Below are 24476 nucleotides of genomic sequence, written 5' to 3'. Positions count from 1 at the left end.
TTGTAACTAATAATGTTGTCAGGCAGAGTTAATCAAATAAAAGAAAATGTTACTTTTCTGTGGGTGGCAGTTAGGGGTGAACAATTCACCCAGTTCTCTGCCTTTGTCTTTCTTTTTGCTGGGAGAGAGGGAGGAATTCCAAGATCTTTTATTTTCAGAGCCTCCAACAGTTGGTTAGCAATGCCAGCTACGTTGGTACAATCTGAAGGCCATCCCACTTGCTCTACAGGCATTCATCCAACAGAATCCCTACAAACAAGATCAGAGACCAACTGGGATCTGTATCAATGTGGGATGACAAAAAGAGGCCTTCTCTTTCCCCTATACCCATAGACCTTCTCCAGCAAGACTGTGTTGGTTTGTTTGTTTTTTGAGACAGAATCCTGCTCTGTCGCCCAGGCTGGAGTGCAATGGTACGATCTCAGCACGATCTCAGCTCAATCTCGGCTCACTGCAACCTTCACATCCCCACCCGGGTTCAAGTGATTCTCCTGCCTCTACCTCTCGAGCTGGGATCACAGGCTTGCACTGACACGCCCAGCTAATTTTTTGTATTTTTAGTAGAGACAGGGTTTCACCATGTTGGCCAGGTTGGTCTCGATCTCTTCACCTTGTGATCCGCCCACCTCAGTCTCCCTAAGTGTTGGGATTACAGGTGTGAACCACTGCATCCAGCCCAACAAGACTATGTTTTACAGCCAAATTCTGCCTTTGTATTTCATTAAGTGATTTTATTTCGTGCCAACTATGTACTAAACAATGTCTACACACAAAGAGCCCTGCCCTTGTTGAGCATATATTCCAGTACAGACGTTCAAAAATACATGTAAATATTTACAGCAAGCTAGAAGACAAAGGCACTACAAAAAAAAAATTAAAAAATGAAATAGTAAAGCAGTAGAAAGATGACTTGAGGCTGGGCTTAGAGGCTCATGTCTGTAATCCACACACTTTAGGAGGTCAAGGTAGGAGGATCACTTGATCTCAGGAGTTCAAGGCTGCAGGGAACTGTGATCGCAACAGTGCACTCCAGCTTGGATGACAGGGCAAGACCTTTTCTCAAAAAAAAAGACAAAGACTGGAGTGCCAGACAGTTATCCATTCAAATGCCTCCTAAGAAGTGTTCTTACGAAGAATTATTTAAATCAGAAATTGGTGTCTAGGTGCTGTAATCCCAGCACACTGGGAGGCCAAGGCAAGAGGATCACTTGAGGCCAGGAGTCCGAGACCAGCCCAGGTAACATAGTTAGACCCTGTCTCTACAAAAAAAATTATAAAACATTAGCTGGGCATGGTGGTATATACCTGTAGTCTCAGCTATTTGAGAGGCTAAAGCAAGAGGACAGCTTGAGCTCAGGAAACCCGGTAACAGTGAGCTTAACAAAGCAACTATTTAACAACAGTTGACCAGAGATTTACTGATAGTAAGGACTAAGTGTCAGATTGTTTTTAAGTCATATTCTAGAGATACTACAGATAGGCAGGTTAGGAGAGGCCTTATTGAACAATGATCTGAATGAAGGAAATAAATAAAAAGTAATGGAGCAAAAAAAAGAAGGGACGATTGTGAAGGCTTTCACTTTAAAGTGAAATGGGGGCCACTTGGAAGGTTGTAAGCCACAGAAGAACAGCTAATTTACATTTCATTTATTTATTAAAGACAGAGTATCTGTGGCCGAGGCTGGAGTGCAGTGCCACAATCAGAGTTCACTGCAGCCTGGGGGAGGGAGAGGGACAGTGGGGAGGGAACGGGTCAGTTGCCCTGGCTCATGCCTGTAATACCAACACTTTGGAAGGCTGAGGCAGGTGGATCACCTGAGGTCAGGAGTTCAAGACCAGCCTGACCAACATGGTGAAACCCCATCTCTACTAAAAATAAAAAATTAGCCGGGCGTGGTAGTGCACACCTGCAATCCCAGCTACTTTGAAGGCTGGGGGTCGAGACTCACTTGAACCTGGGAGGCGGAAGTTACCATGAGCCAAGATTATGCCATTGCACACCAGACTGGGCAACAAGAGGGAAACTCCATCTCAAAAAACATGAAATAAAGAGAGAAAGAGAAAGGAGAGAAAGAAGCGGGGGGAGAAGAAAAGAAAAGAAAAGATCGATCCTTTAGTTAGGTACACAGGCCAGGACACTTGCAATAGGGTCCATGCCTACCTGTTCTACAGTCTCATCTTCTACCACTTTACCAATTACCTCCCAAAGTATCCAATGATAACAAACTACTCCTGACTCCGCAAACAAGTCCAGTACTCTCCATCCATAGGAGAGTATATCCATCTAAATGTGTATCTTCCCTCAGCCTGGAATATCTATCTTTCCTTCACTAGCCCTTCAAGATCCACCCTAAGAGTAAACTCTGGAAAGCCTTTCTACAGTTGCAACCATCTTGCCCCATCCTACCCAGCCCCTAGGTTTATACCCAGGCATACCTCTATCATCTGGCATTTATCACACTAGACATTTTACAACCATGGAAAATAGTAAGTGCCCAATAAATGATGTCTAATATACAAAGTTATTCTCTAAAATGTACAAATGTCACTTAAAAGCAATTTACTAAACTTCAACCAAAGAAATGTGTTAGTTAGTTAGTTAGTTAGAGACAGGGTCCACTTTGTTGCCCAGGCTGGAGTACATAGGCATGATCATGGCTCACAGCAGCCTCAACCTCCCGGGCTCAAGCGATCCTCCCATCTCATCCTCCAGAGTAGCTGGGACCAAAGGTTCATGCCCATGCGCAGCTTTTTTCTTTTTCCCCAAAGACATGGTCTCATTCTGTTGCCTAAGTTGGTCTGCAGTCTCAACTTCCTGGGTTTGAGTAATCCTCCTACTTCGGCCTCCCAAAGTCCTGGGATTACAGGCATGAGCCCCTGTACCCAGCCCAGCCAAATAGCCAAATAAATTTTATATTGATGAAACAAATACAGCAACTATCCCAGCCAGGCAAAGTGGCCCATGCCTGTAATCCCAACATTTTGGAAGGCTGAAGTGGGGGAAGGGGGTGGAAATTTTGGAAGGCTGAAGTGGGGGAAGGGGGTGGAAGTCACCTGAGTTCAGAAGTTTGAGTCCAGCCTGGAAAAACACGGAGAGGCCCTATTTCTACTAAAAATACAAAAATTAGCCAGGCGTGGTGGTGCGCGCCAGTAGTCCCAGCTACTCGGGAGGCTGAGGCAGGAGAATCGCTTGAACCCAGGAGGCAGAGGTTGCAGTGAGCCAAGATTGCACCACTGTACTCCAGCCTGGGCAACAGAGAGAGACTCCATCTCAAAAAAAAAAAAAAAGAGAGAGAGAGAGAGGCAGTCTTTCTCTGTTGCACCGGCTGTAGTGCAGTGACTATTCACAGCCACAATCATAGTATACTGCAAGTTAAACTCTTGTCCTCCTGTGAACCTCCCACCCCATGCCACCATGCCCAGCCAATTACTATGTTTTTACCTAACAGAAGTATAAGGAGTCCATCACTTTCTTACATAAAGAGTTCCTAAACACATGTACACAAGTGGAACGTGCAAAAGCAAGGCAACAGACATACCATAAGGGGAATTATGCTCTTGAAACGCTAAAAAATACAAAATACCTTACATCTCATCTCACTTTTAGAGTATAAATGCAATTTTATACATGTTCTTAAGTTGATTTTTTTCCTTTACAATTAAACAGTGAATGAATGTGTCTAAGGTAAACATTGCACGCATTTAGACTGCCTGATGACTGTTAGCTTTGTTCTCATCTGCACTGTTTATAGAACCTACACTTTAAATTTCTGCTACCAACACTTTCACTTTTCCATCGCTGTTTGCTCTTAATAAGGTAGTGTGACATTGCAAAATACATATTTGGTCTTCATCTGTTTCCTGGCCCTTCAACTCCTAAAATCCTTGGTATCTTCAATGTGATAAGTGTCTTTTTGTATGCTAATGAGTTGACTGACAGCTGGTAACCCTTTGTTAGCTTCCGAATGATGAGGACTGGTTTCAACCCCACACCTCAACCTCCAAAGAAGGGAGAGGGACGGAACTTTAAGCTGATCACCAATGGCCAAAGATTTAATTGGCCATGTCTGTATAACAAAGCCTTCACAAAAATCTAAAAAGATTGGGTTCAGAGAGCTTACAGGGAGCCAAACACGTGAGGGCTTCCAGGAGTGAACAGAAACACAGTCACGCCCCATCCGAACTCCAAAAAAAGAAACTCCAGGCTGAAGTGGAAGAATCACTTGAGCCCAGGAGGCAGAGGTTGCAGTAAGCCAGGATTGCACCACTGCACTCCAGTCTTGGAGACACAGTCAGATTGTCTCAAAAAAAAAAATTATTCAAAAATTATTTTTATTTTTCACAGGTTTTTCCTGAGCTGTATATCCAGAAATTTTATACACCAAACTATATAAAAGCCTAAGCTATTCTAGTTTGTAGGGTTAGGCCCTGTAGCCCTACCCTCAACCTCTCAGCTCCAAGAATACGGTACAAAAATGACAATACCATGGAAACTGACCTGTTGCCAAGTAAGCAGAGAACTAAGCAACAACTCAAAATGATAGTTAATCAACTGACATATAAAATCTTAATTCAGTTTGGGAGTTATCAATATCTGCCATTTTAAAAGTGCTAGATGTAGCCGTGTGCGGTGGCTCCCGCCTGTAATCCCAGCACTTTGGGAGGCTGAGGCAGGCAGATCATGAGGTCAGGAGATTGAGACCATCCTGACCAACATGCTTGAAACCCTGTCTCTACGAAAAATACAAAAATTAGCTGGGCGTGGTAGCGCATGCCTGTAATCCCAGCTACCCAGAAGGATGAGGGAGGAGAATCGCTTGAACCCAGAAGGCAGAGGTTGCAGTGAGCCAAGATCATGCCAATTGCACTCAAGCCTGAGCAGTAAGAGCTAAACTCCGTCTAAAAAATAAAAAAAGTATTTAAGTAATTTACTTTTTAATGAATAATTTTTTAAAAACCTATCTTGGCCAGGTACAGTGGTTCACTCCTATAATTCTAGCACTTTATGAGGCCAGGAGCTCAAGACCAGCCTGGGCAACGTAGTGAGACTTCATCTCTTTGAAAAAAAAAAGTTTAAAAAAAGAAAGAAAAAGTGCTAGGATTATATAGGTGGCTCATGCCTGTAATCCCAGCACTTTGGGAGGCTCAGCTGGGTGGATCAGGAGGTCAAGAATTCGAGACCAGGCCGGGCATGGTGGCTCACCATGCCTGTAATCCAAGCACTTTGGAGGCCAAGGCAGGCGGATCACCTGAGGTCCGGAGTTCAAGACCAGCCTGACCAACATGGTGAAACCCCATCTTAAAAAAAAAAAAAAAAAGAATTCAAGACTAGCCTGGTCAGCATGGTGAAATCCTGTCTCTACTAAAAATGCAAAAATTAGCCAGGCATGGTGGTGTGTGCCTGTAGTCCCAGTTACTTGAGAGGCTGAAACAAAAGAATCACTTGAACCCGCCAGACGGAGGTTGCAGTGAGCCAAGATCGCACCACTGCACTCTAACCTGAGCAACAGAGCAAGACTCCAACTCAAAAAAAAAAAAAAAAAAAAAAAAAAAAAGAGAGGCCGAGGCGGGTGGATCATGAGGTCGAGAGATCGAGACCATCCTGGTCAACATTGTGAAACCCCGTCTCTATTAATACAAAAAAATTAGCTGGGCACGGTGGCGCGTGCCTGTAATCCCAGCTACTCAGGAGGCTGAGGCAGGAGAATTGCCTGAACCCAGGAGGCGGAGGTTGCGGTGAGCCGAGATCGCGCCATTGCACTCCAGCCTGGGTAACAAGAGCGAGACTCCGTCTCAAAAAAAAAAAAAAAAAAAAAAAAAAAAAAAAAAAAAAAGAAAGAAAAGAAAAAGGCCGGGTGCAATGGCTCACACCTGTAATCCCAACACTTTGGGGAGGCCGAGGAAGGCGGATCACCTGAGGTAGTGAGTTTGAGACCAGGCAGAACAACATGGTGAAACCCCATCTCTACCAAAAATACAAAAATTAGCCAGGTGTAGTGGTGCATACCTGTAGTCCCAGCTACTTGGGAGGGTGAGGCACAGGAATTGCTTGAACCCAGGAGGCAAAGGTTACAGTAAGCCGAGTTTGCACCACTGCATTCCAGCCTGGGTGACAAACCAAGACTTCCTCTCGAAAAACAAAACAAAAAAAAAGGCCACATTCCATCTCAAAAAAACAAAACAAACAATAACAACAACAACGAAAAACACCTATACTCCTTCGGAAAATTCTGGGCTAGAATCAATACTGTAGTTAATTTTTTTTTTTTCCTTTTTTCTTTTTGCTAAGAGATACTGTCTCCTGTCTCTCAGACTAGAGCTCAGTGGTGTGATCACAGCTCACAGCAGCCTCAAACTCACAGGTTCAAGCAATCCTCCCATCTCATCCTCCCAAGTAGCCAGGACTACAGGTGCATGTAGAGACGAGATCTTGCTATGTTGCCCAATCTGATCTCTAGCTCCTGGCCTCAAGCAATCCCCCACCTCAGTCTCCCAAAGTGCTAGCATTGTAGGTATGAGCCACTGCACAGGGCACCAGCAAGCAGATTTCTAAGAACAATGAGATCAGACAGAGTACTTCATCAGGAATATTGAAATGAACAGGGCTGGGCACAGTGGCTCACTCCTGAAATCCCAGCACTTTGGGAGGCCGAAGCAGGTGGATTGTTTGAGGCCCGGAGTTCAAGAGCAGCCTGGGCAACATGGGGAAACTCCGATCCCTACAAAAAATACAAAAATTAGACTGGGCACAGTGGCTCAAGCCTGTAACCCCAACACATTGGGAGGCTAAGGCAGGTGGATCACTTGAGGTGAGGAGTTTGAGACCAGCCTGGCCAAAATCCCTGTCTCTACTAAAAATACAAATAAAATTAGCCAGACGTGGTAATGGGCGCCTGTAATCCCAGCCACCCGGGAGGTGGCTCATGCCTGCAATCCTAGAACCTTTGGGAGGGGACGGCTTGAGGCGAGGAGTTCAAGACCAGCCTGGACAACAGGGCAAAATTTATACTTCTGCTTCCAGTCAAGGTGGAGTGACATGAACCAGATTTACCCTGTGTAGTGTATTATGAAATATGTATTTGGTCTTTGTCCCTGGTTCTGCATTCCCTTAAGGTATGATGGCAGAAGCCTGTAATCCCAGCTACTAGGGAGGCTGAGGAGGGATGTTCGCTTGAACCCAGGAGCTCAAGACCAGTCTGGGCAACACGGTAAGACCCTGTCTCTAAAACAATAAAAATAAATTAACCATGCCAGGAGTGGTGGCTCATACCTGTAATCCCAGCACTTTGGGAGGCAGGTGGATCAAGGTCGGGAGTTCGAGACCAGCCTGACCAATGTGAAGAAACCCCATCTCTACTAAAACTACGAAAGTAGCCAGGTGTGGTGGCACATGACTGTAATCTCAGATACTCTGAAGGCTGAGGCAGGATAATCGCTTGAACCCTGGAGGCGGAGGTTGTGGTGAGTCGAGATCATGCTATTGCACTCCACCCTGGGCAACAAGAGCGAAACTCCACCTCAAAAAAAAAATTAACAATACTGAGGCTTTCAGTCCATCAGAACCTCTAAAATCACTGCCACCCAACTGAATTTGCTGGGAGGATGAAAATACTCTATTCGGAGCAGTCCAATATGGTACCTAGTAGCTACATATGATGACTGAGTATCAAAAACGTGCCTAGTGTAACAGAAGGACTGAATTTTTAATTTTATTTAACTTTAATTAATTTTAATTTAAATAGTTCCATGTACCTAGTGGCTACATTATTGGACATCACAGCTCTAGATAACTACAAGGAAAATCTAAACTGAAATTTTAAAGATTAGGATTTTCAAAATTTTTTAAAAATATGTACAGCTTATATATCATATAATATTAATTTCCAAATTACCTAGGTAGTTCTTTCATTTTAAAGCCTGATGTGACCTTTTTTTTTTTTTTTGAGACAGAGTCTCACTCTTATTGCCCAGGCTGGAGTGCAGCGGAGCAATCTCAGCTCACTGCAACCTCCACCTCCTGGGTTTAAGCGATTCTCCTGCCTCAACCTCCCAATTAGCTGGGATTACCAGCATGCATCACCATGTCCAGCTAATTTTTGTATTTTTAGTAGAGATGAGGTTTCTCCATGTTGGTCAGGCTGGTCTCATATAATCAAGAAATAACTACAAAATGGACAACAGTGGCCAGGTGTGGTGAATCACACCTGTAATCTAGCACTTTGGGAGGCTGAGGTGGGTGGATCACCTGAGGTCAAGAGTTCAAGAGCAGCCAGGCCAACGGGGTGAAACTCTATCTCCACTAAAATTACGAAAATTAGCAGCGCCTGGTGGTACATGCCTGTAATCCCCACTACTCAGGAGGCTGAGGCAGGAGAATTGTTTGAACCTGGGAGGCAGAGGTTGCAGTGCACCACTGCATCTAACGTGGGCAACAGAGCAAGACTCTGTCTCAAAACAAAACAAAAACAACAACAACAACAAAAACAAGGATAGGAGCGGTGCTGACTCATCTGTAATCCCAGCACTTTGGAAGGCAGAGGTGGGTGGATCACCTGAGGCCAGGAGTTCAAGACCAGCCTGGCCAACATGGTAAAATCCCACCTCTACCAAAAATACAAAACTTAGCCAGGCATGGTGGCACGTGCCTGTAACCCCAGCTACTCAGGAGGCTGAGGCAGGAGAATCACTTGAACCCAGGAGGTGGAGGCAGCAGTGAGCTGAGATCACACCACTGTAGCCTGGGCAACACAGGGAGACCCTATCTCAAAAAACAAACAAACAAAATCAAATGACAAAAACAAAATCCTTTTCAAGAAAAGACACCAAACCAAGCACAAAGTCTTAAAAAAATTCAGCCACTGTTGGCTGTGCGTGGTGGCTCATGCCTGTAATCCCAGCACTTTGGGAGGCCAAGGCAGGTGGATCGCCTGAGGTCAGGAGTTCAAGACCAGCCTGACCAAAATGGTGAAACGCTTTCTCTACTAAAAATATAAAAATTGGCCGGGCGTGGTGGCTCACGCCTGTAATCCAAGCACTTTGGAGGCCAAGGTGGGCGGATCACTTGAGGTCGGGAGTTCAAGACCAGCCTGACCAACAGGGTGAAACCCTGTCTTTAAAAAAAAAAAAGAGTAAATAAATTAAAAATATAAAAATTAGCCAGGCATGGTGGCACATGACTGTAATCCTAGCTATTCAGGAGGCTGAGGCAGGAGAATCGCTTGAATCCAGGAGGTGGAGCCGAGACTGTGTCACTGCACTCCAGCCTGGGTGACAGGGCGAGACTCTGTCTCAAAAAAAAAAAAAAAAAAGAAAAAAATTCAGCCACTGTTTAGCTCTGACAAGTTCGTAAGAGATAATCCTTAACAGCCAGGTACAGTGCTTCACATCTGTAATCCCAGCTACCTGGGAGGCTAAGGCAGGAGGCTCACTGGTGCCCACGAAATCAAGGCTGCAGTGAGCCATGTTCCCACCACTGTACTCCATCCAGCCTGGTGGGGGACAGGGTGAGATCCTTCTCCAAAAAAAAAAAAAAAAAAGATACTTAAAACCTAATTTGGTGGCTCAAAAAACTATGCTACCACTCTCAAAGAAATGAGACATACGTTACACCACTAGCTCCCATTTTCTGGTAGTAAGATCAAAACTAAATAAGCACCTACTCTTCTCTTCCTCCTCCCCTAAACTCCCTATATCCATGCTAAGTTTGAAAGCAGAACACCAAGTCCAGCAGCTTCTATGCCAGTGAAGGTAAAGCAGGAAATACAATCTTTACTGACAGAATGGGTGTAATATATAGCCGGGCGCAAGTGGCCTCACTGTAGGAGGTCAAGGTAGGCAGATCACCTGAGGTCAGGAGTTCAAGACCAGCCTGGCCAACATGACAAAACCCTGTTTCTACTGAAAATACAAAAATTAGGCCAGGTGCAGTGGCTCAGGCCTATAATCCGAGCACTTTGGGAGGCCAAAGCAGGCAGATCACTTGAGGTCAGGAGTTCAAGACCAGCCTGGCCAACGTAAGGAAACCCCATGTCTACTAAAAATACAAAAATTAGCCAGGCATGGTGGTGCATGCCTGTAATCCCAGCTATTCAGGAGGCTGAGGCAGAAGAATCGCTTGAACCAGGAAGGTAGAGGTTTCAGTGAGCCAAGATCATGCCACTGCACTCCAGCCTGGGCACCAGGGCAAGACTCTGTCTCAAAAAAACAAACAAATAAAACACACACACACACACACACAAAGACACACACACTGGCGTGGCCTACGGTCAGGATCATCAAATCACCATCTTCCAACTCCACATCTTGTCCCACTGGAAGGTCTCCAGAGGCAGTAACAAACATGGAGCTGTCACATTCTAGAGCTATCACATTCCGTCTTCCTTCTGGAATACCTCCTAAAGGACCTGCCTGAGGCTGTTTTACAGCAAACTTTTTTTTTTTTAATATAGAGATGGGGTTTCTCCATGTTGGCCAGGCTGGTCTCAAACTCCCGACCTCAGGTGATCCACCCACCTCGGCCTCCCAAAGTGCTGGGATTACAGCCGTGAGCCACCACGCCCAGCCCAAACTTTTAATTTTTGTAAGTAGGAATACACTCTAAAATAACCATACAATGTATTGTGAATCCACAAACCAGTGTTAGTCACTGTCATTACCAATCCTATGTACTGTACATAACTCTATGTGCTGGGTTTTATACAACTTGGCAGTGCAGTAGTTTGTTTACACCAGCACCACACAAACACCCGAATAATGCTACACGCTGTTACACTATAGACAGGGTGAAGTTACTAGGCGACAGGAATCTTTTAGTTACAATATAATCTTACGGGACCACTGTCCTTGACCAAAAGGACATTTTTTTTCGAAATACATGACTGTATGTACAGCCGTCAGTCACACAATCAAAAGAAACTGCTCTTCTTAAAAAAATCCTCCAACTGTATTCTAAGCTCTGAAGATGACTACTTCAACATGCATGCAGGAATTAAGCAACTCAGTCCAATTTGTCCCCAGGCAACCAAGCTAAATACCTCCCGTTTCACCTGTGTTTTCACTGCCAGGAAGAAGAGGAATGTAACTGGACTACTAGCTGGCTCTGGCAACCCTAAACATAAAATTCTCCAAACGCCTGGGGCCACATGGAAACAACTAATCAATGGATCCAATAAAGCCTTGCTCTTAAGTGTTTTTTCTCTTTTCTTTTTGAGACAGAGTATTGCTCTGTCACCCAGGCTGGAGTGCAGTGGCGTGATCTCGGCTCACTGTAACCTCTACCTCCCAGGTTCAAGCAATTCTCGTGCCTCAGCCTCCTGAATAGCTGGGATTACAGCCCAGCTAATTTTTTTTTTTTTTTAGTAGAGACAGGGTTTCACCATGTTGGCCAAGCTGGTCTCGAACCTTGGGTGATCCGCCCGCCTCAGATTCCCAAAGTGCTGGAATCACAGACATGAGCCACCATACCTGGCCTAAGTGTTTTTTCTTAAAGAGGATTCTGGGTCGGGCGTGGTGGCTCACGCCTATAATCCCAGCACTTTGGGAGGCCAAGGCAGGTGGATCACCTGAGGTGGGGAGTTCGAGACCAGTCTGACCAACATGGAGAAACACCATCTCACAAATCCTAGCACTTTGGGAGGCCGAGGCGGGTGAGGTCAGGAGATCAAGACCATCCTGGGACAACATGGTGAAACCCCACCTCTACTGAAATACAAAAAACTAGCTGGGCTTGGTGGCATGCGCCTGTTGTCCCAACTACTTGGGGAGGCTGAAGCAGGAGAATCGCTTGAACCCAGGAGACAGAGTTTGCAGTGAGCTGCGATTGTGCCACTGCACTACAGCCTGGCAACAGAGCGAGACTCTATCCCAAAAAAAAAAAAAAAAAAAAAAAAAATCCAAGACACTATAGAAAAACAGCAAAACAGTGCCTGGAGAACATGGCAAAATCCCGTCTCTATTAAAAAAATACAAAAATTAGACAGGTATGGTGGCACACCCCTGTAGTCCCAGCTACCTCAGAGGTTGAGGAGGGAGGATCCCTTGAGCCCAGGAGATGGAGCTTGTGGTAAGCTGAGATTGCTCCACTGCACTCCAGCCTGGGCCACAGAGCGACACCCTGTCCAAGGGGGGAAAAAAAAAAGAAAAAAGTAGCAAAAGAGGCCAGGCACGATGACTCACACCTGTAATCCCAGCACTTTGAGAGGTGGAGGCGGGCGGACCACCGGAGGTCAAGATTTAAACAGCAGTCTGATCAACATAGAGAAACCCCTTCTCTATTACAAATACAAAATTAGCCGGGCATGGTGGCACATGCCTGTAATCCTCGCTACTAGGGAGGCTGATGCAGGAGAATCGCTTGAAACCAGGAGGCATAGGTTGCAGTGAGCCGAGATCATGCCATTGCACTCTAGCCTGGGAAACAAGAGCAAAACTCCATCTCAAAAAAAAAAAAAAAAAAAAAAGCCGGGTGCAGTGGCTCACGCCTGTAATCTGGGAGGTCATGGCGGGTGGATCACACAAGGTCAAGAGATCAAGACCAGCCTGGCCAACGTGGTGAAACCCAGTCTCTACTAAAAATACAAATATTAACTAAGCAAGCGAAAAAAAAATACAAAAATTAGCTAGGCATGGTGGTGTATGCCTGTAGTCCCAGCTACTCGCGAGGCTGAAGTAGGAGAATCGCTTGAACCCGGTGGGGGTGGTGGGGTGGAGGCTGCAGTGAGCCAAGATCGCACCACTGCACTCCAGCCTGGCAACAGAGTGAGACTCTGTCAAAATGGAAAAAGGCAAAAGAAAGATACATTCACAGGAGGAAACGAAGTGGCAAAAAAAAAAAAAAAAAAAAAAAAAAAAAAAAATTACAAAGACACTCCTGGGCTAGGGGCAACATCAACAATAGCTGAAACCACATCTCTACAAAAAATACAAACTTTAGGTAGGCACAGTGTCAGGTGCCTATAGACCCAGCTCCTCAGGAGGCCAAGGTGGGAGGACCACTTGATCCTGAGAGGTTGAGGATGAAGTGAGTCAAAATTACACAAATGCACTTGAGCCAGGATGACAGAGTGAGACCCTGTCTCAAAAAGTATATATAAACAAATAAATAAAAAGACACTCTTTTCAATACTCAGCTAAAAGACACTTAGTACTTTTCATCACATGCTTTGCTGGGTGTCGTGGTGAACAACTGTAGTCCCAACTACTCTGGAAACAAAGGTAGGAATATCACTTGAGCTTAGTTCAAGGGTACAATAAGGTATGATCACGCCACTGCGTTCCAGCCTGGGTGACAGAGAAATCTCAAAAAAGGGAAAAAAAAAAAAGGTCATAAAAAATTAAAAACTGGCCGGGCGAGGTGGCTCACGCCTATAATCCCAGCACTTTGGGAGGCCTAGGCAGGTGGATCTCGAGGTCAAGAGATCGAGATCATCCTGGTCAACATGGTGAAACCCCGTCTCTACTAAAAATACAAAAATTAGCTGGGCATGGTGGCACATGCCTGTAGTCCCAGCTACTCGGGAGGCTGAGGCAGGAGAATCACTTGAACCCAGGAGGCGGAGGGTGCGGTGAGCCGAGATCGCACCATTGCACTCCAGCCTGGGTAACAAAGAGCGAAACTCCAGCTCAAAAAAAAAAAAGAAAAGAAAAATTAAAAATTAAAAAAATAAGACACTTAGCCTCATCATTAATTGGAAAAATTAATTACAGGCACAGTGACTCAACGCTTATAATCCCAGCACTTTGGGATGACACAGAAGGACTGGTTGAGCCCAGGAGTTAGAGACCAGCCTGGGCAACTTGGCAAAACCCCGTCTCTACAAAAAGTTTAAAAATTAGTCAAGCATACTGGCGCATGCCTATAGTCCCAGCTACTCAGGAAACTGAGACAGGAGGATCACTTGAGCCCTGTAGGCTGAACTGTGATCATTCCTCTGCACTCTAGCCTGGGAGGCACAGCAATACCAAGTCTTCAAAAATTTGAAGGGCCCGGGCGCAGCAGATCACACCTGTAATCCTAGGACTCTGGCAGGCAAAAGTGGGGGGATCACTTGAGTTCAAGAGTTCAAAACCAGCCTGGCCAACATGGTGAAATCCCTTCTCTACAAAAAAAATTTTTTTTTTTTTTTTTGTAGACGGAGTCTTGCTCTGTTGTCACCAGGCTGGAGTGCAGTGGTGCAATCTCGGCTCACTGAAACCTCCGCCTCCTGGGTTCGAGCGATTCTTCTGTCTCGGCCTCCTGAGTAGCTGGGACCACAGGCGAGTGCCACCATGCCCAGCTAATTTTTGTATTTTTAGTTTCACCATGTTGGCCAGGATGGTCTCAATCTCTTGACCTTGTGATCCGCCTGCCTCGGCCTCCCAAAATGCTGAATTACAGGAGTGAGCCACTGCACCTGGCCCAACAAAATTTTTTTTTAATTAGCCAGGCGTTGTGGTGCATGCCTGTAATCCCAGCTACTTGGGAAGCTGAGGCAGGAGAATCACTTGAACTCGGGAGGCGGAGGTTACAGTGAGCTGAGATCGCACACCATGTTGGCCAGGCTGGTCTTGAACTGCTGACCTCGTGATCCAGCTGCCTTGGCCTCCCAAAGTGCTAGGATCACAGGCATGAGCCACCATGCCCGGCCCCTACAGGATACCATCTCAAAAACAATTAATAAACCTACCTAACATCATGATGAAGATTGGTGAAGAAAAGGAAGTTGTCTACCTTGCTAGTAGAAATGTGCTTGTTTAGAAAGCATAAAAGTACATGACTAGAACAAATTATTCCATTTACAAAAAGACTAACAACAAGAAAACATACTGTTTACCAAACATATTTGTTTTTTTTTTTTTGGAGACAGAATCTCACTCTGTCACCCAGTCTGGAGTGTAGTGGCACAATCTCGGCTCACTGCAACCTCTGCCTCCCAGGTTCAAGCGATTCTCCTGCCTTGGCCTTCTGAGTAGCTGGGATTACAGGTGCATGCCACCACACCTGGCTAATTTCAATATTTTTAGTAGAGACGGGGTTTCACCATGTTGGCCAGGCTGGTCTCGAACTCCTGACCTCAGGTGATCCACCCACCTCAGCCTCCCAAAGTGCCGGGATTACAGGCGTGAGCCACTATGCCGGGCCTCACACGTACATATTAAAGCACAAAAACACGCGTGGGAATTCTGACAGCCTTGAGAGTGTGCCATTCAGATTTCCCTCCAAGAGAGAAAATGCTGCAAGGAGTGTAATTAGCTGACAGCCCCAGCTGCCAGGAATCTACAGCATCCATACCAAGGCTAGGCTACTCTAGGCTACTCCCCGCCAATGACTGAACACAGAAGGCGTTCCCAGAGCAGGACCACTGCTGCCCAACAGACTCTTCTAACAATCTGCTCTGGCTGAGATTTTGTTTGAGCTGCAAGCTGCACTGAAGTTTGCAGTTCCTCTATCAATCATAAATAATCATCCCTTCCCTCTCTTCTTTCATAGGTGTCACACCTGCATCCAGTGCAAAGCCTCTTGCCATCTACCTCCTTCCTCCCTTCTTTATCCTTCAGAAACACACGCTAATACACCTCTTGCACATCTAATTCTATCTTGCCATCTGCTTCTCAGAGGATGCAATCTATCACAGAAATAATATAAATCAATTTTGAATTAATGAAAAAAGAAGAAGGTGGGAATAAGCCTTTGCTGTACCTGAAGCAAATACAGCCTGGTATTAATAGTGTTTGGGCCAGGCACGGTGGCTCACGCCTGTAATCCCAACACTTTGGGAGGCTGAGATGGGTGGATCACAAGGTCAGGAGTTCAAGACCAGCCTGGCCAATATGGTCAAAACCCGGTCTCTACTGAAAAAAAATATAAAAATTAGCTGGGTGTGGTGGTGGGTGCCTACAATCCCAGCTACTTGGGAGGCTGAGGCAGGAGAATCGCTTGAACCCAGGAGGCAGAGGTTGCAGCGAGCAGAGAATGCACCACTGCGCTCCAGCCTGGGCAACAGACCGAGACTCCATCTCAAAAATAAAAAAACCACACACAACAGTGTTTGGCCAATCGCGATGATATGTTATGCCTGTAAATCCCAGCACTCTGGGAGGCTGAGGTGGGCAGATCACAAGGTCAAGAGATCGAGACCATCCTGGCTAACATGGTGAAACCCCATCTCTACTAAAAATATAAAATTTAGTTGGGCATGGTGGCTGGCACATGCCTGTAATCCCAGCTAGTCGGGAGGCTGAAGCAGGAGAATCGAGTTAACCTGGGAGGCGGAGGTTGCAGTGAGCCGAGATCACGCCACTGCTTTGCAGCCTGGGCAACAAGAGCAAAACTCCATCTCAAAGAAAAAAAAATAAGGCCGGTACAGTGGCTCACGCCTGTAATCCCAGCACTTTGGGAGGCTGAGGCAGGCGGATCATGAGGTCAGGAGATTAAGACCTTCCTGGCTAACACAGGAAAACCCCATCTTTACTAAAAAAAAAATACAAAAATTAGCTGGGTGTGGTGGCATATGCCTGTACTCCCAGCTACTTGGGAGGCTGAGGCATAAAAATTGCTTGAACCCAGGAGGCGGAAGTTGCAGTGAGCCAAGATCGTGCCACTGCACTCCAGTCAGGCGACAGAGCGAGGCTCCATCTCAAAAAAGAAAATAAACAGGCCGGGCGCGGTGGCTCAAGCCTGTAATCCCAGCACTTTGGGAGGCTGAGGCGGGTAGATCATGAGGTCAAGAGATCAAGACCATCCTGGTCAACATGGTGAAACCCCATCTCTACTAAAAATACAAAAAATTAGCTGGGCATAGCGGCACGTGCCTGTAATCCCAGCTACTCCGGAGGCTGAGGCAGGAGAATTGCCTGAACCCAGGAGGCGGAGGTTGCGGTGAGCCGAGATCGCGCCATTGCACTCCAGCCTGGGTAACAAGAGCGAAACTCCGTCTCAAAAAAAAAAGAAAATAAACAAATAAATAAAAAAAAAAAATCACAAAGCATTGCCAGGTGCATGCCTGTAATTGCAGCACTTTGGGAAGCCAAGGCAGGAGGACTGCTTGAGCACAGGAGTTTGAGACCAACCTGGGTCAAGTGTGGTGATGTATGCATGTATTCCTAGCTACTGAAGAGGCTAAGCGGGGAGGATCACTTGAGCCTGGGAGGCAGAGGTTGCAGTGAGCCAAGATCAGACCACTGCACTCTAGCCTATGTGACAGAGCAAAACTTTGTCTCAAAAACAAAAATCACAAAGCATTCACCATAATTTTAGCATATCTATGTTTTTTCACAATCATCTAAACCTTTAAAAAAGCAGAGGAACATAGAATCACCAGTGAAAACAAATCAAAGGCCTATCAAGACACCTTGTTCAGTAAAATTATCTACTCCACATGAAAACACATTTTTCTAACACAAGTCAACTCTGAAGTGACAGTTACACCAATGACAACCACAAATTTTCAGATCTGATTAAATATATTGGATTAAATGTTCAAAATAAAGCTTGTTTTTTTAAAGGACCACTATCTCAAAAATATTCACCATTAACAATGTACATCTCTGAAGCACCAAGGAAATGTATAAAGAGAATAAAAATTAAAAATTTTTAAAAAGGTATTAGTAGTTAACAAAAAAGGGCCAGGCACAGTGACTCACAGCTGTAATCCCAGCACGTTGAAAGGCTGAGGCAGGCAGATCACTTGAACCCAGGAGTTCAAGACGAGCCTGGACAACATGGCAAAATCCATTTCTACAAAAAATATAACAAAACTAGTCAGGCATGGTGGTGCACATCTGTAGCTCCAGCTATTTAAAGTGGGAGGATGGCATGCACCCAGAGGTTGCAGTTCACTGCCGCCGTGATCACACTACTGTGCTACGTGACAGAGTGTGACCCTGCCTCAAAGAAAAGAAAAACATTATTCATTTCACATTAAGTGATACTTTGCTAGTGTAGAAAAGAACTAAACAGAGGTAGGATAAATAAGCACCCTTTCTCTTATCCTATTATTCTGTAACTACTGAATATTAAAAGAAACCAACGACTGCTCAGCATAGTCTACGGCAGAGAACATGGAAAGACAATCTGTATGGCACATGCAACTACAAAGCCGAAGTCAAAACTGTAGGACTGCACTTTGGCTTTTGTTGTTAACTCTTCAAAAGTTGGTAAAACTTTTTCTTTCACTGTAAACAGAAATGGTATTCTAATTTCCAAGCTATGTCATTCCATCAATCTAGTCTGGGTCTTAATTATAAGAACTCAATCGGCATTTTAGGACAAATGTGTTCTACCGGCCGGGCACGGTGGCTCAAGCCTGTAATCCCAGCACTTTGGGAGGCCAAGGTGGGGGAATTATAAGGTCAGGAAATTGAGACCATCCTGGCCATGGTGAAACCCCATCTCTACTAAAATACAAAAAATAAGCTGGGTGTGGTGGCGTGCGCCTGTAGTCCCAGCTACTCAGGAGGTTGAGGCAGGGGAATCACTTGAATCTGGGAGACGGAGGTTGCAATGAGCCGAGATCACGCCACTGCACTCCAGCCTGGCCAAAGAGCAAGACTCCGTCTCAAAAAGAAAAAAAAAGTGCTCTATCACTCCATTCACTATTTGTAAAGGATAACAGAATTAAATCTTCCTTTGGACTGTACAGGAAACATCAGGTAGCTCCAATCATTTGCTTTTAAAGCTAAATAGGGTCAAGCTGGCATACTGCAAATAAGTAAAATCTGACTTTAAAAAAATCAAGCTGGGTGCAGTGGCTCAAACCTGTAATCCCAGCACTCTGGGAGGCTAAGGCAATCAGATCACCTGAGATCAGGAGTTTTGAGACCAGCCTGACCAACATGGTAAAACCCCATCTTTGCTAAAAATACCAACATTAGGCCAGGCGTGGTGGCTCACGCCTGTAATCCAAGCACTTTGGAGGCCAAGGCGGGCGAACCACCTGAGGTCAGGAGTTCAAGACCAGCCTGACCAACACAGTGAAACCCCGTCTTAAAAAAAAAAAAATACCAACATTAGCCGGACATGGTGGCACACGCCTGTAATCCTAGCTACTCAGGAGGCTGAGGCAGGAGAATGGCTTGAACCTGGGAGGCGGAGGTTTTAGCGAGCTAAAATCATGCTATTGCACTCCAGTCTGGGTGACAGAGGAAGACACCGTCTCAAAAAAAAAAAAAAAGTCAAATTCTTCCATTCGTGCATCTCTACCACAGTTATTTATTTTACTATAATAAAAAGAAGGAAAGAAAAAGCTTTCTGTTAAGTTTCACGTCTACCTCTCTGTTCGAATTCCAGTAAAAGAGAAGAACAAAGACACACTTGAAAGTCAGGCAGGGGCCAGGCATGGTGACTCATGCCTGTAATCCCAGCACTTTGGGAGGCCGAGGGAGGCAAATCACCTGAGGTTAGGAGTTTAAGACCAGCCTGGTCAACATGGTCAACAACTGTAAACCTAGCAACTCAGGAAGATGAGGCAGGAGAATCACCTGAAGCTGGGAGGCGGAGGTTGCAGTGAACCAAGATTACGCCACTGCATTCCACCAGCCTGGGCAACAGATAGAGACTTGGTCTCAAAAAAGAAAAAGAAAAAAACACGAAGAAATAAAAAGCAGCAAGGATCAAACTCTCAATTCTTACTCAATTTATTCCTCAATTCATTACTCTTAACTTGCAGTCATGAAAAAAACCTCTCTTAAGTCTTAAAGAGCTAAGAAAACATTTTGCCATAAAACAAGCATGTTGTATCATTTCTATTGCAAAATGGAAGTCTTTCTTTCCCTTAAACTTTGAGTTAAATGAGAAGACACATAAAACCAATAGGAAATAGTAGTCTCAATTTTCATGCATATCTAGGACTGTGTCCCCTGCTCAGGTTGGCAAAACAGGGTGTGAAATTACTTTATACCAGTTAAATTCCTTTCCAGATTAAAACACAAAATACGAAATTTGGAAATTTTCACATCAAGACTCAACCAACTGGCAACAAGACTATGCAGGAGGACAGTTAGATGTTTTCCTTTTTATTTTTGAGACAGGCTCACTCTGTTACCCAGGCTGGAGTGCAATGGTGAAATCACTGCTCACCGCAGTCTTGACCTCCCAGGCTCAAATCAATCCTCTAGCCTCAGCCTCCCAAGTAGCTGAAACTACAGGCACATACCACTATGCCCAGCTAATTTTTTTTATTTTTTGTAGAGACAGAGTCTTTCTACATTGCCCAGACTAGTCTCCAACTCCTGGGTTCAAGAGACCCTCCATCCTTGGCCTCCTCAAGTGTTGGGAGCTACTGCAATCTGCTAGATGTTTTTCCATTTTAGAATAGCTGGTCGCTAGCAAGTTTATGCTCATACCTATTCCAACAAAAAGTGCAAGGACGGTTCAAAATATTACGTTTGCTGTTTCAAAGAAAAGTACAACTCCAAAGAAGTCAGACTCATTACTAACAACGCAGAGCTGACATCACTATTTTGGTGAATATCAGAAACCTAATTCCTGCTGCTGACAAATACACCCTTTTCCTTAGTCACATCCAACGTATCTAAATAACATTTTCAAAATTAATGTTAACAGAAATGTATCAAAAAGCCTACCAACTTACTTAAACATCTGTGCAAGTCGACGCTTTAAAATACTACATTAGGGAAACTTGATGACAGGCTTTACGTTCGTGCTTTAAAGCAAAGATAGACTTGACCTACAAAATGAAGACAGGGTCAACTGTAACCAAAAAACAGTACGCTTCCCCTGGTGGCCAACCAAGGAATGGAGGAGCCAAGCACACAAGAGAAATCGCCTGGCCACCTAGTTCTATCCTATCTCTCACAAATGAGAAGTGACTACCGGAAAAAAAAAAAAATTGGGGGGAGAAGGGGAACTATCAAAAGCACTAACATGGCCTTAAAAGGAACACAAACCTGAGTGTCAGACAAACAAACTTAACAGATTTAAGTCAACAAATCAAAATTTAGAAGGCCAACTTAGGGAAAGTCATTAATTTCCAGAGTGTCCAAGAGCTCACCCAGGACCTCTACGTATTTTCACTTCAAAGTACAGAGTTCAGTACCTTAGTAACAGCTTGAGACCAATCGCCCTTTTCAAGGACTAGATCATTGCAATTTTCTAGTCTTGTTTCCAAGGAAAAGCATTTATGCATTTATCTTTTCAAACAAACTAGTAGTATAACCTACATAGAGAACCCCAGCTCTAAAGCCCTCCAACCAGGGAGGATTGTTAACTCCAGCTTTACAAGATGCTCTTTTAAATTTTATTTCTGAAATAAATCCTACGTTCTTTCATTTTCCATACCAACAACCTTTAAAGACAGTCTCATACAGAGACCGGCTAGAATCTCATGCATTAAAATCTGACGAATTCCTTTGTCTGATTGGATTTTTTTTCTTGTACCACTTTAAATTTGCTTCCACACAGAATAGCAGCCAGGGGAGTAAATGTTCCATTCTAGGGTGTAGGGCTTTCGTGTAGGTGAAATGCATTTGTTAGGCTAAAGCTTCTGATGGTTCTCAATTTCACATTCTCTTCCTCCAAAAAAAAGGAAATACACGCATTTACAAATAGGTCCTAAAATCAAACTGCCACACGCGAGGCTCCCTTCCCCAGGCAGGCGCCCTCTGGAAAACACACTTCTTTTATTGACTGATTTTGGGGGTCGTTCTTCTACTCGCCTTCTGGATGCGAGGGGAGTCAGGAGCCAGCAACAGCCCCGAAGCTGGAAAGAGGAGCAAAGGCGTGGGGAGCAGCCTCTGGGAAGGGTTCCGAGAAAGGGGTCTCTGGGAACCTCCTAAGTCTGGGGCACTCGCAGGACGCTAACTCTCCGGCACTACCACCTTTACCCCTGGCCGAGGCGCAGCTCACCTGGACGCGGGGACTCCCAGCGTCCCCAGGCCAGGTGTGGCCGCCTCCGACGCCATCCGCAGTCCTCGGAGGCGTAGGGGGCAGCGGCGCCGGCCCGGCTGGGGGAGACCTGGCCTCCCCCGGTTGCAGAGACACGTTTACAGAACACCCGTGTGCGTGTGCGCCTCCTCGTCCTCGCCCTGCTGTTCTCCCCGCGGACGGCAGGGCGAACACACACACAAAAAGAAAGTTGTCGGCGGGCTCCCGCCCCCACGGGCTCGCCGGGGACCCGGGGCTCCAGCTCATCCCCGCCGCCGGCCGGCCGGGACTCTGCGCGCGGCCCCGGTCGGGGGCGCTACTCACCGGGATCGAAGTCGGGCACCACCGCCTGGTACTGGGGTCCGACCCTCATGCCGCCTCCACCTGCGGGGGAAGCAGAGCACGGCGGTCAGCGGGGCGCGGGGCGCGGGGCCCGGAGCCGCGGGGGCGGCTGCCACCTACCGTGCTCTTCGTCGCTGGACGAGCCCGAGCTGCCTTCCTCCCAGGAGTTGCTGCTGCTGTTGCCATTGGGCGCCGCCGCCGCCACCAAACTTTTATTCTGGCCATTATTGGGGGCGGCGGCGGCCGAGGCGGCGGCGGTCGAGGCGGAGGAGGCGGCGGCAGCCGAGGCGGCGGTGGCGGCGGGCGAGGCGCAGGCGGCCGAGGCGGAGGCGGCGGCGGCGGCGGAGGCGGCAGCGGCCGCGTTGTTCCTCCCTCTCCGCTTCCCTGAGACCTCGGGGCCCTTCTCCACCATGGCCGGCATCGACGGGGGCCGGGGCTATGCGAAAGTGGCGGGGACCCGCGACTCCTGAGGAGGGGGCGCAGAGCCGGGGGAGGGGGTGCGGGGCGGGCGCGGGGCCAGGCGGGCGCGGCGGGACCCCACGGGCGCGAGCCCGAGCCCGGGGAGGCCCAGACGGGCAGAGCGCGGAGTCACTTCAAGCCCCCAGCGCCGAGCCGAGCGCAACTTTCGCTCTCATCGCCGCCCTCACTTCACTGGCACCAACTACTCCGGGAGCAGCGAGAGGGGAGGGGAGGAGGCAGGGGCGGGGCCTGCACGGGCGCCGGGGGTAGCGCAGCCCAACGTGACGCGAGATGGCTCCGCCCTCCTCACTCTCCCATTGGCTCTGCTGGGATTTGGACGGCGAGCGGCATCCGGGTTGGCTCCGCGCGCCCGTCCGTCCGGGGCGGCGGGGCGGGGGAGCGGGGAGGGGCGGCTCCGGGCTTCCGTTGGCGAGGTTCGGTTGACGCGTATCGCCCGCCGTACGTGGTTTGAGGTTTGCCATCTCCCTACGCCCCATGATCCATCTCTCCAGGCAGCGGCGAGGAGTTCGCGGCCCTCCCCACCCCCTCCCCTCGGCCGGGGTCCCCGCCCCTGCGGCCCGCGCAAGCCTCCCGCAGCCCCTGCCCCACTCCGAAGGACCCCACCGAGAGTCCCGTCGGCTTCTCAAAGTAAAACGGGCCCGGCGCTGGAAAGCCGCGGAGCGCCCGGCCGGGACTACTTTCCGCTGCGCGGAGGGGTACGGGCGCGCTGAGACACCATACAAAGAGGAAACTAATTGGGGGAAACTCGCTGCGCCCCCGCCTTTCCCAGGGGATGCGGGGTTCGCGGGGGCGGGGGCCGCGACGCGGGGGACGGGCTTCCCAGGCGGCCGCCTCCCCTGACGCGAGCCGCGTGGGGACTCGGGTCCGTGGTGCTGCCCGCTAATTGGGTGGGGGAGGCCGGGGGCCCCCGGGATGGCCCGGGTGCGGGGCGCGCCGCCGCGGCGAAGGCCTGAGGGAGGATCCCCGCCGGCCCCCGGGGCACAGAGTCCCCGCGTGGGGACGCCCGAGCCGCCGGGATGGCCGCTGGAGGATGAATGAAGGGGCCGACTCGTCCTGGGCTGGGGGTCCTGGAAGGGTAAAGAGGCAGAAGCTATTTTCATCCCAAGCCCTCGGCGAAGGAGGAGGGTCAACTTCCTCCGGGGCGAGAACAGCCACTTTTCCGGATCTGCTGCCCGCCCCGCCTCCCCACTCCCCCCAGCACCCCGGCGAGGAAGAACACGGGGCGCGGGCGGGTGGGGTCGGCTGAGGCCAGCCTGGGAGCCGCTGCCCTGGAGAGGGCCCACCGGGCAGCCGTACAGCTGTTAAGGGACTGAGGGGCGTAACTGCATTGGAGGTCCCGGTGCCCCTCCCCCCAACCAACCGCGAAACAACGCTCCCTTCGTAATTAGACCAGTGGAGGTCTATACGGGGAATCTTTTTAAAGCAGGGTTGGCTATTTTTCTTTTAAGTTACTTCAATCCTGAGCTTCATATGGGGACCAGCTATGGATATAAATAGCGCTACAGGGAGAATTTGGGAGTTTTATGGTTTTAAAGCCGGAATAAATAAGCAGGATTTTCTCCTGCACATTTTCTGCAGTATGAACCATTACTATTAACTTTATTGAAGAGACCACGTTCACTTCTGCCTAGCCTTCTTGGTAGAGAAGCCTTGCTCCCACCAAGTTCAGGGTCGCAGCTCTTCGACTCTCCTCTACAGGACCTCCCTCTCCTTGGAGGGCCCTGGATGCTGCAGGTGTGTGCCTTGCTACACCCTGGCAGCTCGCTGACGCAGGGAATAGAACCGGGGTGGCATT

At 47.6% G+C, this 24476-nt stretch overlaps 1 protein-coding gene across 2 annotated transcripts in view; it reads right to left on the bottom strand.

Annotated features, from left to right (window-relative positions):
• RCOR1 (REST corepressor 1) overlaps nucleotides 1-22622 on the bottom strand; it is a 131942-nt gene extending 109320 nt beyond the window's left edge. Inside the window, exons 1-2 of one of the 2 annotated variants that reach the window (XM_064375234.1) lie at nucleotides 22322-22622; nucleotides 22184-22243 (exon numbers count right to left, since the gene is read on the bottom strand). In XM_064375234.1, coding sequence (XP_064231304.1) covers nucleotides 22184-22243; nucleotides 22322-22622 — 361 coding nt within the window. The remainder of the gene's footprint in view (nucleotides 1-22183; nucleotides 22244-22321) is intronic. The other variant, XM_012471206.3, reaches the window with a different exon arrangement.
• Nucleotides 22623-24476: the final 1854 nt, after the last annotated feature.

Source organism: Aotus nancymaae, unplaced genomic scaffold (assembly GCF_030222135.1).
Source record: "Aotus nancymaae isolate 86718 unplaced genomic scaffold, 86718_ANA_hifiasm-v0.15.2.pri h1tg000011l, whole genome shotgun sequence".
Lineage (NCBI taxonomy): Eukaryota > Metazoa > Chordata > Mammalia > Primates > Aotidae > Aotus > Aotus nancymaae.
The sequence above is the reverse complement of the archived record's forward strand: the minus strand, read 5'-3'. Positions and strand labels throughout refer to the sequence as shown.